This window comes from Periplaneta americana, chromosome 9, assembly GCF_040183065.1.
Source record: "Periplaneta americana isolate PAMFEO1 chromosome 9, P.americana_PAMFEO1_priV1, whole genome shotgun sequence".
Lineage (NCBI taxonomy): Eukaryota > Metazoa > Arthropoda > Insecta > Blattodea > Blattidae > Periplaneta > Periplaneta americana.
The window spans coordinates 45,820,167-45,834,057 of record NC_091125.1 but is presented as its reverse complement, the minus strand read 5'-3'; the positions used below and the strand labels follow the sequence as shown (position 1 = coordinate 45,834,057).

General features: G+C 35.8%; 1 protein-coding gene across 8 annotated transcripts in view; it reads left to right on the top strand.

Annotated features, from left to right (window-relative positions):
• The first annotated feature begins 4,929 nt into the window (after positions 1 to 4,929).
• Positions 4,930 to 13,891, top strand: part of LOC138705882 (F-box only protein 21-like) — a 26,349-nt gene continuing 17,387 nt past the window's right edge. For 5 of the 8 annotated variants that reach the window (XM_069834612.1, XM_069834609.1, XM_069834611.1 and 2 more), the window contains exons 1-3: positions 4,930 to 5,158; positions 7,910 to 8,128; positions 11,659 to 11,873. In XM_069834612.1, the coding sequence (XP_069690713.1) occupies positions 7,915 to 8,128; positions 11,659 to 11,873 (429 nt within the window). In that variant the 5' untranslated portion in view covers positions 4,930 to 5,158; positions 7,910 to 7,914. Of the gene's footprint in view, positions 5,159 to 5,224; positions 5,568 to 6,566; positions 6,756 to 7,909; positions 8,129 to 11,658; positions 11,874 to 13,891 lie in introns of those variants that run through there. The other 3 variants (XM_069834606.1, XM_069834607.1, XM_069834608.1) reach the window with 3 other exon arrangements.

The following is a 13,891-nucleotide window of genomic DNA, read 5'->3' as shown; positions in this document are numbered from 1 at the left end:
TCATACAGCTTCCGACATATGCAGTCTTTACTGACTCTTGTACCCTCTTAGTGCATTTTGCTGCTCGCAGTGATATTGTGCTCCGAATTTCTTGGGCATGCTTGGAAGTTTCACTACCACCATCTCATAATTTAACTCTGAGAAAAATGGTAATTTTACCCACTGATAGCATTGTCTTTAAGCAACAGAACGAGGTAAGTTACTGTTCATTTCCGTATCTCAAGTCACATTGATGCAATCTGCCCTGGCTTACACTGCAGCACCGCTCCAAGGTTACTAAAACTGCCATTTTCGCTAGGCCCCCCTCACCCCTCACGCATCTGGCCCAATCAGTTTACGTTTTATTAAGAAGCGATTTCTGTCCTCTATCCAATTAAATTATTAACATATAGCTTACCGGTATAGCTTTTGTGCAGTAGGATTTCAAATTTTGCACTTTTTGGGACATCTGAAACTGCTTATGAATTCCCTTCACCCATATTCAGGGAAGGACATAGTTTTACATAAAAAGAGTGGCTGATGAATCTCAAGCAGCTCAGGAGATCATAATCGAACTTGTAGTAGAATATCACTTCATTTATGTTGCTGTAGGTAAGGCAGAAAATGTTGGAGACTACGCATTCATAGACAATGCCACCAATTATATATCTTATAAACATATTTTAGATAATAAACATAATGCATCAATAAATGACTTGTGTTTGTCCTTAATATTTATTATATCTCATTTTAGGGCTTAATTGTCCACACTAGTGAACATCTCTACCTACTACACTCCTTGATCCAGAGCGTAAAAAGTGCACATGCGAGTGAACAGACACACTCGAGTAAGCAAATTGAGTGCCTTTACTTTAAGAGGTGATAGGGGATGGTAGCTATTTAAAATTTAAAAATAGTTCGTATATTTGATGTTTACTTTTACATTTAATTTCAGGAATCAGACAGTCAATGTTTTAATATTTTCTTTACCTACCCGATTTAAAAGATTGTAATAACTTTTACGGTAGAAGTTAGCAGTCTTTAAAGAGTAGCATAGACATAACTTGGACACAATGAGTAGCAGAAAATCTGAGAGCGTGATAGTGGAATTTTGGCGGGCTTTGCTATAAATTAACGTTTTATTTGAGAGATCCCTCGTGTCCAAAATTTTTAATTTTTCAGGAGAGCAAACAAATGCTAAATATCTCATATATTGCAAATGTGAGTGGTAAACATTTTTTTTCTTTGAGGTTTATAATTGAGATTTTATCATCAACCATTTGAGGGGCTTAGAACAAAAAGCACGTGACATTATTTAAAAAAATGAGGTAAGTGCGTGTTATAATAGCCCAAAAGGAAGTTTCTTTGGGATAAAATCAGGTAAGTGATCACACTGTGCAGTGCTGCTATATGGGCATCATTTCACTAGACTAGTGTATAATATTTCATTGCATGTAGAACTTTAACTGTAATTTCCTCAAAACTAGGTTTCCGTCACTTACCTGCTTTTTGTTCTAAGCCCCTCATTTGATCACAATAAATGTTTTGGATAAGAGGGCTTTCTCAAATAAAAGGTGGTGAGTAAGAAGTTATTTTATTATTAATGGAAACAATGTGGTGTAAGTAAATTTATTGCCACAAACTCTTAATGTTAATATCTCTTTTGTTTTGTTTCAGTAGTCTATTATGATTCACATTAAAAAATGTTAAAGTTGAAAAAAAAAACTGTCTTCATATTTTAACTTCACCTAGAATCATCAGTTGCAACTGGTCAGTTCTACAACTCATAAAATTATTTATTTAGTTTTCATCTGGAAGATAGTCTTAGACCAGGGATTTCCAGCTGTGTGCCACAAAATTTCATCTGAATAAAAAAAGACACTTACTCAAATCAGTAACTGGTTCATTCATTGCACCACAATTCCATTTCGCGATGGTTAACTTAAATCATGTTGTTATAATTCTCCTGTAAGTTCCAATGTGAAGGCTCTTAAATTGTTACGGAAATAGAAAGATAGTTATTTAGACAAGCCAGTTCCCATCTGTCAAATATATCATTTGTGGAGAATGCCTCAGGAATGAAGTAAACTGAAGTGGCATGTGATGCTCAAATATCCCGGTGAGTCTCTCAAACAAGCATAATATTTTATACATCTTTTAAAAGAAGAACTTAAAGCAGCAAACAGAATGGAAAAAAACATTACCATTTCGAATAGAGCACTTGTGGTATCATTCAAAGTTGATTATTTTTTTAAATTGTAAACAGTTTTATTATTAATATACAAAAATTCTAGCAGTCCCCTGAAAGAGAATAATCTTGTGCTCAGGGAAGGAAAATTGATCTGTTATCCAGTTGTGAAACCATGCTGGGAAAAGAAGCTAAGAGCAAATTTAAAAAATGTATTTCTCCAATAATACAATGTGGAATGTCTTATAACATCATTACGATATTGTCAAAATATCGTTGAAGAAATGAAGACAAATAAGCAGCAACAATTTTTTTCTTTGGAACTGAAGACCACAAAAGTGACATACACTACTGTCTGCGAAAAGTGCAACACCCAGAAAGAATGGCCCAAACGATTCCAAACTCGGGCGATGTGTAGAACAGTGTACCACCAATAATTGATTACGTTTCCAGAGAGATGGCATACACATTGGCCCAACAGTGACGTCTCTTGTGTCACCAAACGAAGTGGAAACATGAAAGCTAGTGCAGGTATGCCTCGTCGACATGGAAAGGCGCAATATCAGCACATGAATGAGTTTGAACGGGGCAGAATGGTTGGTCTCCGCAAAGCAGGTTTGTCATACCGTCACATTTCAACTCGTACAGGGAATGCTGCTACGACAGTGATGTGAGTGTGGAACCAGCGGATAGAAGAGGGTCATACACGGAGAGGAGCGGGTAGTGGACCACGTAATGTGACCACAGCATGGGATGACCGCCATCTTGTCCACATGGCCGTGATAGACTGTACAGCTTCATCCACAGTGTTGAGTCGGCATTGGAGTACTGCAACAGGTGTGGACCTGTCTGCTTCAATGTTCGCCGCTGTCTTTTGAGGGTTGGACTAGTGGCTCACATGCCATTACATCAGCTTCCATTCTCCAGAAACCACCAATGCCTCAGACTGCAATGGGCACATGAACGCTGTCACTGGCGTGTTGAGTGGCAAAATGTAGTTTTCGGTTAAGTCCCGCTTTAACTTGTCCTACAATGATGGCCGCATATGTGTTAGATGCTACCATGGTGAACGCAATCTGAGAGCCTGCATTGTAGAGTGGCATAGCAGACAAACGCCTAGTGTGATGGTTTGGGGTGCCGTTGGATACAATATGCGATCTCGCCTCCTACATATTCAGGGCAAACTGAATAACAGCCACTACATTAGAGAGGTTTTAGAGCCTGAGGTACTGCCCCTCCTTCAGGCAACTCCACATGACATATTTCAGCAGGATAATGCCCGGCCACATATGGCGAGGATTGTGCAAGCCTTCTTCGAAGAATGATGGGTATCACTGGTTTCCTGGCCTGCACATTCGTCAGACGTGTCGCCCATTGCTTTGTGGACTCGCATACAAACTGCGTGGAGGGAGATTTCCCAGAAACATCCATGCCATGACACTTAGAGGCTCTGATTGCAGCGCATGGAGGCTTCACACCGTACTGAAATCTCATGGTCACAGATCAGGTACAATTCTGTAATTCTAATCATTCGTGTATTGTCATGTATTTAATCTGTGGTATCAATTTTATTTCAATCACACGTATCATCCTTGGTGTTGCATTTTCCGCAAACAGTAGTGTAGGCCTATTTGAAGCAGTGAATCGTTACTTTGCAGATATAGGTTTGTCGTAATTGTTTCGAGTTTCTTGCAGAAAATACTCAAAAAACTTTTATTTAAAACTGTATAAACTTAATTACATGTACGGAAAAAACAAACAATATTTTTTGTATCAAATCTACATAGCTAAATTTGCCATGAGTTCGTTAATATACTGTAGGCCTACTGGAATGAAACAAATTTATTTTTGTAAGTTATTGATGTGTACAGAAATCAAGTTTCTTTATAAATCCGTTGATTTTATTCCTAGCCATTATTACCGGTATGTTAACATCTTTCACAAATTTTGCTGTAAATACAAGTTTGCAATACCCTTCCTTTTGATGGAATTTACCACTTTGTGTTGAACTATTGCCACACCAGTAACAGTGTGAAATAGGCTACTACAAATGATATTTCGTGTTATTGTTGCACCAATAAAAGTAAAAGTAGCCCCAATACATGCCATGAAGGCACTTGAGGGAGGGGGGGGCTGGAAGGGAGGGAGAAGGGGGCATGAGGGTAGAGCCCCATGCTTTCTGGACCTCAGCACTAGAATCTGCTGGTATAATCGGCACAACGCTCCAACCATCTTTTACGCCCAGGTACTCAATTTGGTAGGAGGCTGAGCAAACCTCGGGTCATTCTGGAAGTTTTATAAATTGCTATGGTGTCTGATTGAGATAAAGGTGATAATGCCAACAGAATGAGTCAGGGCCCAGCACCGAAAGTTACCCAGCATTTTGTCCCAACTAGGATTTGAACCCGGGCCTGCTCGTTCACGGTCAGACAAGCTAACCGTTACTCCACAGCTGTGGACTAACACTATTGGGTTTACATTATTTTTTATTATTGCACGGTACATATTTTGCTACTCGTAATGCTGTATGAAACCTACGTATTTTTTACATTTTTTTTTATTTGTGTAAATAAATTGCAAATCTTTTTAAATTGTCAACGGGTTTTTGTCGATTATGTAATAATGCTGAGCGACCTGTGATGAAAAATTACTGCTTTTGTCCAGCCAAATCAGTCCATCCGTCGAAACTTTCCCGCGTTATTTAAAGCATCCAGAGCCACCAATGAAAATCGAGAACGTGGAACAAATGACGTTCGAAATTCCATCAGATTTGCAAAGCAACTTGGCACATTATTTGATACAAGAACTGACTGTTTTGTGTACAAGCATAGATTAAATAATATGTATAGAACGTGTATTACAAATGAAAATTAATTGCTCTTAGCATACAGCGAATTTCTCTGACGTCAGTTTATTGTGATTTTATATTGCCTTTATTTCATAAATACTTGTGTAGCATGTAATAAGTAGACCTAAATAACACAAAATTTGGTGAGTTGACACTAATGTAATAATAAAATCTGTTTCTTTTTCTATCTCGGCCCCTCTGTCTCTTTAGTTGAATACAGCAGCAGATATTGACAATACACTATAAGGAAATTAAATAATACCTGTATACTACTGCATTAACACTAACCTCTTCAAACCTGTTAGGTTTCTCTCTCAAGATCGTAACAGATAGTAAGGAAAACTGTGTACATTATATTAAACTGCAGTATTTAACCGGACTTCTTTCTTGTGTTCATAATCAAAATATATTAATTCCGTTTTAAAAAAAGTTAGCCTGACGAATAAAATATACATCAAAGAAACAATGAACATATTTACCACTTGAGAACTGAGGTTATGAATTTTGAGAGAAATGACAAAGCAAACTACTTTATTGGATACTAAGCATTAGGTAAAATGTACTTTTACTTTCGAAAATAAAATGTTGTTAAAGATTTTTGGCCTTTTTCTAGAATGTAATTACTGAAGAATTCTAAATGATAGGAAATTAATAAATCTCTATAAACAAATCTGTAGATCCTGATATTTAGGGAAAGAAACCGAAGACTGGTGGTTCGATCACGTTCTAGTAAGTCGAGATCGTACGAGTCTCCTCAGTTGACCATGAATCCAATGGAAGAACCATGTGGACAATGGTCTCCTAGTAAGAGGCCACCAGGACGCAGGTGAAGACAGAAATCTCTGGAGAGCTGTGTAGCCCAGTGAATGAGCCATGTGGCCAAAAACTGTATTCGATTTCAATGGTCACAAATAAGTGAATAAAGAAACGTTAGGTAATAGCCTGATTCTGAACTGAGGCAGATTCCACATTTAGACCTAACCTTCTGCTAAGTTTGCAGACATGGAGAACATATTTTTGAAATTAATTAGGTCTATATACCAGTAGGGTTTGTTGGAAATATTGAATGTAGACTTACTGATTACTATGTATCTCACTACTAATCCGTCAGCTAATTTACGTTTGTTAGAAGTGTTTAAAGATCTAATGGCAGAAATATACCTGCTGTACATATTGGATCATTTTAGTAGAGAATAAAATTACATTTTACACTCTATATACCAGTAAGTATGTACCTATTGTTTTCTATTGTGATTTGAATACTAAAAATTGCAGGGGCTGCAAGGTTCGGTGATTTCTCTATATTCCATTGTAGACCTTCGAAGTGTAACTTGAGTAATTGTTAGCATATGACTGTGAAACAAGTGGGCCCAGGTTCAAATCCTGATTGCAACAAGTTACCTGGTTTGGGTTTTTCCGAGGATTTTCCTCAACCTCAATTGATGCAGAATTGCTGGGTAACTTTCAGCATTGGACATCGGACTCATTTCGACTTCATTAATTGAATCATTCACCCGAACAATGTTGTAGGTGTTGTAGGTGTACCGGTAACCAACAAAAAGTAAATTTTATAGGAAAGTACAAAAATTGTAAAAATTATAACGTTGTTCTACTAAACAGTAATTTCAAATATTTGTATCAGTGCCAATTCTTTATTTAGGCAGAAACGAAGTTTCCCATCATATGCAGGAGGACAGACATAACATAGTTCCATTGTTAACATATATTCAACAACAGTAGGTATTCATTACAATGTTCAGGTTTAAATTGTTAAATTTCAACTTCAGTTTCTTCAATAGTAGTTAGTTGACCAGGAGATCCAGGAGACATAGTAATGTGTTTCGCTTACATGTGTCATCTGTCTGGGGGAGCTACACAAATCCCAGAAAGGCATAGGGACTTTCACAGCAGACCACGGTAAATCAGAGAGTGTAGCTCCCTCAGACAAATGGCGCCATGGTGAATCACGATGTATATGATGCTGCGATCTTCAGGTCAGTATAGAATGCAGCAGAATGTAGTACATGAATTGCGAACAGATGAGAATATCAACAGGAAGATGGAGGAGCATTTTTGTTTATGCGGGCTTTATCAGACCTGGATGCTGTAGCTGAATCATTAAGAGGTACCAAACAGTGAATTATATAATCACAGAAATGTGGTCCTAAGGACTTTAACAACCATCCCATACTAAGGAAAAAAATTAACTTTGTGGCATGTTTTTCCTGTGTTGTCTGAAATATCCTTGCACTGTATTAATCTATGACCAGGGAATTTTGATATGCCTAGTTGTAACTGTAAGCATTAAAAAAATTACAATGATAGGCCTAATAGCCTATTCTCTTAGGAATGAAGAATATGCAATAATAGGCTGTAGTGTGATTGTAAGCTCTTACATAGATAGAAAAAAAAACAATTCTTGGGGAGAGGACTGCAGACATAAATAATCAGCACATTTTAGCAGCAAAAAAATACTCTGATTTGTAAAGATAAATGCAGATAAACACAATATTTATAGATTTGTAATTAATCATTAACCCTATCAAGTTCGTTAACATGCTGGACAGTTTCTTTAGCTGTGTTTCTCAAGTTTGTAGTTTGTGCTTTCGGTGAAACGAGCGTTGAGCGACTTCCGCCGATCTTGGAGTAGACACGGACGCACTTGAACTGCCAACATAGAAAACAAAAAATCACACTCAATCGCTTTCACCTTCATCTTGACGGGATAATAAAAGCCTAAACTAACCTAACCTAACCTAAGTGCATCGGTGTCTATTCCAAAATCTGCGGAAGTCGCTCAACACTCGTTTAACCGTGCTTTCTTTATATATGTCATAGTATCATTATTTTGTTATATTATGAGACTCATTGGTATTCTTTGAATAATATTACAGCAGATATGCCGCTGACACAACGTGAAGTCATACAATTGGGTTTACTGTTTCTCTGCGTGCCAGCCCAGTACCTCCTTTCTGGAAACATAGGAACAGGAGCAGGAAGATCTCAAGCTGTGTTGCAATTGGTGAATGAATTTAAGAGTCTTCATGATTCATGGTTGAAATTGGAGTCTTGGAAACTCAGATGGCTGCGATTTGTGTCATGGATATTAAGAGGCAAGCCAAATTAATTTCTATCCACTTTCTTCTCCGTGCATATGCTCTAAATACAGAGTAAAAATAAAAATGTTTATTTAAAACGATCTGTGTACCATAATTGAAATGTGCGCGAGTTATATCAGAAGTAATGTACAAAATAATACAATTAGAAAACTTTTTTAATTCTATCTACATTGAGAATGTTACAAATAGTCTCTTTGGAGATGAGTGGTTGCTTCTTAATGTTGTGGTAATTGTAGAGTCCTGTTTAATTTTCTTCTGAAATTAATCTCTTGGTTATTGCGAGTCACAACTATATTCAGTGCATTTAATGTAGGAAAACATTGGTCCAGGAGTGATTTCTGCTCCTTGGATCATTGACAGCACCACATTTTCTATCTTTCATGACCATTATTAAACCATAATTCAAAATCTGAACTACATACCGTATTTACTCGCGTAATAGACGCACTTTTTCCCATAATTTTTTTATTAAAAATCGAGGGTGTGTATTATAAATGCGATGAAAAAATTTTAGGGGAAAAAATCATAACTAGGCCTACCTGATATCCCACATACAGCTGGTTTCGTCATCTTGCGGCATCCCCTGACAAAGAGATATTCTTCTAAGTAAGACTTCAATGCTTCTTTTAAAACAGCATATCCATTCCCTGCTTGCTTTAAATTCAGTGAAACTGATGGCCATACTTCTTGCAGTTTCACATGCTTTGTATTGCAACATTTTGTGTAAACACCAACTCCATTATTACGCAATTCAGTTACATATTCCAATAGGTCATGTTCAATAGCTGAACTACATGTCTGCATTATTAAGAAATGATCCTACCATTGACATTATAGACCATACGTTTTTGATCCCAAGTTGTACTCATTTAGAATGTGATACTGAACATGCTTTAATTGAGAAGAAAAAAGAAACTGGATTCTAGTTTACCATCCACATGATTAGATGCATCTTGCTTACTCTTGTGGAAAAACCCATAATTTCGAAGTATACCTGATAACTCAGCACACTTCTTAGAATAGGCTATTCCAATTTGTATACAAAATATTGTGTGAATGAAGAAAACAGTTATAACAGAGAACGATGTTAAATGGCTTAGGTATATGCAGGGATCAACTGTAGGCCTACTATTCTACAAAGACATCTTGGATAAGTCTGCAGACTTAAAAAAATTGCATTGTCTAGACAAGGCCAAGATCATAATCGACAATTATCTCATCCGTTTTGCAATTGATTAGTTTTGATTCTAGTGCAGAAAAACAAGATCTTGTCTTGCTTTGACTCATATGTCACCTATTTCACAACTTTTATGAGGGTCTTTTAACTAATGTAACTCCTGATATTTTTCCAGAAACTGTTGAAGATAGTGATGAAGAAAATTATCAAAATTAAAACGAGAAATATTGCGTCTGCTAGACTTGGCAAATATATAAAAATAGCCTTGTTTATGCCCTTTCATAACTAAACGTAACATAAGAATATTGGTTTTCATTCTTGGTTACACACTTCTAACACATGTATATTACTAATGATAAATGTTGTTAAATAAACAACTTGCGTAACTTCGCAGTGTTAAATAATGAAACTATAATAATATGGTACTTTGCCTAGTGATAAGTTTCGGTAGGACTTTACGCCATTTTCTAGTAATGTTTTGCACTTTCTTCCAGTTTCTTCTTTCTTGGCATCTTGGTTGGGGAGTATGTGGTTAGACACAACACTACCAATATTGCAAACACATCTCCACCTCTACCCACATATTTTTTCCACCAACACACCAAGAAAAAGAAACCGGAAGAAACACAAAATCTCACTATAAGTTCGAAAATAGCGTAAAGTTCCGCAGAAACTAGTCACTAGATAAAATACCACAATAATTTCACTGTCTAACGCATTGAAATTTTAAATTTTTATTTAACAAATTTAACATTATCATCAGTAGTGGTTTGTTGCTAGGTTTTATGTCTGTCACTTATTCAGACTGCATTGTGTAGTGAGAAGTCATTTTCCACTCATTTTTTAAATAAATAAATTAGAGATAATCATACTATTACAATATGGTTATTTCATTCTCCTACACCTACATTATTTCACTAGAAATAAAAGGTGCAAATGGATATAAGTCATCAGTATTATTGGGGGAAAAGGGTGAAGTCATTAGTTTTTATAGATTTTCACTTAAAAACTTATCCAATTTCAAATTATTTGTCAATTTAATGGTTTATGTGTAAAATCCAAACTAATATTATTGTTTGATATATTTTAATTTTTGTAAAGAATATCCTCTGCTTTGCAGGAAGGGTGCGAAGTTTGATTTTCATTTATCACAACACTCAAATACCATCAAATGCTGCCCGTAGCACTTTGAAAGTTTTTAAACTATAGAAAGAACCACTCACAATTCATTTTTGCATTTTAAAAAGAACCAGTCGTAATAAATTAACTCTTTGTTTTAAAAATTTAAGATTTTATATTACCACAGGTAGCAATTGAAAATGTAATGCATACATTATGCGGGGATTTTTTTTCCTCTATATATTACTGTCAAAAATTGAGGCACATACGATGGTGTCTATTATGCAAGTAAATATACACAGTACATGTGAGTATGAATCTACATTTGAGTTTGTCCAGGCTAATTTCACAGGCACTTCATATTTACGAACATGTTTGAAATATCAAGCAAAATCTGAACCCTTTATTTAAGTCGTGTTCATTGATGATGTCTTGCAAGATGCATTTGTTTTGTAGTGGTGGAAGTCCCAAGAAAGAATCATTTGCGAGTTGATCAATCAATCTTCGTAATGTATCCAGCTGTTTGCTGACAACATAAAGTCCACTATAGTCCACTGTAGTCTATTCAGTTGTTTTCCACGAGAAATGAGGGATATATTGATCGGTGTTCATTATAGATGCCTGTTGCTAGTAGCCAGAGGTGGGGTGTAGTCAATATATACTGCAGGGCTGTGTCTTCTGCAACTGGTACTGGTGATTTTAATTGACTTCTTTTGTGGTTTATGGGTACTCACCTTGTGGTGAGGGGGCTTAAACTTGTTGTTTAAGCTAACAAGTAACAAAGAGGTACCCACATAAGCTGCATTACCACCAACGCAGTCCCACTATATTTTTCACTGTTTATATTCATGGAGTCCTTCAGTGTAAAATTCTCCGGAGGTAAAATAGTCCCTCAGTCGGATCTCCAGGTAGAGACTGCACTGAGAGATGCCAAGAATCGTACTAAAGTACTTATTAGGAACACCAAAAGTCACACCGTCCAGTCAGTCAGAGCCAAATTTAATATTGAAAAGAACCATATTTGCGAGTTGATGATTATAAGGTTAGCTAAGTATTGATAACTAGAGCATCATCTGCCTAAAAGATACACACGCTTTTAAGATCTATTGGACATTGAAAACGTGTATATTCGTCAAATTCTTACCGTTGTTTTTTTTTTCTCTCTGTTTAGTTTTATTCAATTGCAAGAAAGATTAAGACAGTACCGTAAATTGTTTCCATTCTTCAGCTATCATCCAGCCAGATGACAGCAGTCACAAATATGAAAATGAATCACCTGCTGTAGAAGTTATGCGGTTTAGAGAACAGGCTGGATACTTTGCTACATCATTAGAAGTGAGAGAAGAAAGGCCATCCCACTTGCGCTTCAGAGTAGGACAAGTAGTGAGGCACCGTACATTAGGCTACAGAGGTGTCATTGTAGGCTGGGATCTTCAAGCAAAGGTATGTCTTACTATTTAATGTACAGGATATGTAAATATTTCGTAAATTTTATTATAAATCTGCTGAAGGAGATTTTCAAAAACCTTCAAGGTATAAGGTTTTGAAGTTAATAGTCAGCTTGGACAGTAAAGTTGTACTTTCAGGACTCGGTTTTCAGTGTTTACATAGATTTGTGAGAAATTATCTGTGACATTAGGCATTCACTTTCTCTTAACCATTTCTCATTATAACATTACAGACTACAGTGTCATTTTATGTCAAAACAGTAAAATTAGCCAAAAGTTGTGGATCGTGTCACATTTGTCTCTTATTTCATTGAACATTTTGTAACAAGGAATGCTTAAAAAAAAAACTGAAAATTACTTTTTCTTAAATCTAAATTGTTTCTAAAATACAAGTAGGCTAAAATTTGAACGAAACTTTTATTTTCACTTATCATTACATCAGTCTACTATAAGTTGTTACTTACTTACTTATTACTTACTTAATTATGGCTTTTAAGGAACCTGGAGGTTCATTGCTGCCCTCACATAAGCCTGTCATTGCTTTAAAAATGAAGGAGATAGCTCAATGAAACCAAGAACATCATTACACTCTCATAGTGAATTACCAAATGGGTGCAGAATTTTCATTTTATTTTTATGTATTCAAAATGATAAAAAGGAACCGATTAAAATTAACATCATTTTACTTTCAAAATCGAGTTTAACTAAAGTTTAGCCTGTGTTAACATTGAGAAAATCGAACGAAAATTTTAAAAGTTATGTATTACTGTATTTTCCTCGATAATTTTCCACTTTTAGTTTTTTTTTTTTTTGGATTCCAGTCTGAATTGTGAGCCATAAATTAAAAACATTTTTTTTGTACCTGTTACTAAAAAAGTAGCCTAATTCAAAAACTATTGTACCTCTTTATTACTGTGTTACTATGCTGTACCGAAGTACATACATTTCCGTGCAGGAATTCTGCATTACCATATCATGAAGAATGGGTAGAACGGAGAAAAATTCTCTCTAGTGTCAGCACATAGAGCTGAAAACCCGGGTTCGAATCCCGGTGCTGGAGAGAATTTTTTTCTGTTCTACTCTTTCTTCACCATATTTTACCTCTGTTTTGATTATGAATATGTATGAAAACTTAACATTGATTCTTCATTCTTCGTTTGCTGCTGCCTTGGGTTGTATTGTTGACAATAGTTTTCTGTTTAAATCCAACAAACATGAGTATCGTCCTTCTGGAACCAGGACTGTGAAGATCTAGCAGGATGCACGAATTTAATTAAGCAGTCATTCCCTTTCCTTCTCCTCCCTCCCCTCTCTTCCCTTCTTCCCCTCCCCTTCTCCCTCTCTTTCTCTTTTTTTCAACACTGAAGTACAAAAATTTGTTTCATATTTTTTATCAATTAATTCAGAGTATTTTACTTTCGATTTTTTGAAAAGTATAAAATGTTTGGGTTTGGTATATATATGCATACAACAGATGGAATGTAACTTGTACCAATGTATGTTACCACTGAACAATGAACAAATAATTTTCGTCAGAATGTACCACATTTAGATTCTGTTAAATTCTCTTTGAAGTGGGTTAGAAACTGAGTCTGTTAAATGTATGATAAACTAAGAGAACATAAGGCTGTCTAAATTTTGTCTATCAGGTCGTCAATAAATTCTTCAGAAGGAATTGCAGTTGTCACTATATTGAGCGATCTGCCATTACCCATTGGGAGTGCGAGATTTTTTTTATTCATGAATGACAAGATTTTCCATTAGTAAATCATGAACCGCTTCAGGATAAGGGCAGCTTCCATATTACAATGAAGTGTGTTTCATTGCTGTGTAGAAGCTGATTGGAAATCAAAGTAACCTTGTTTGATTTCATTTGAAACCTCAGTCTTGCCCAGTAACCTGCCTAAATTGATTTCAATACAAAGAAAACACTGAAATATTTTATTTACATACAAAACGATACTTTTCTGATATCTCTGTGAATTTTCATTAATCTTTCACTTTGTCATCATA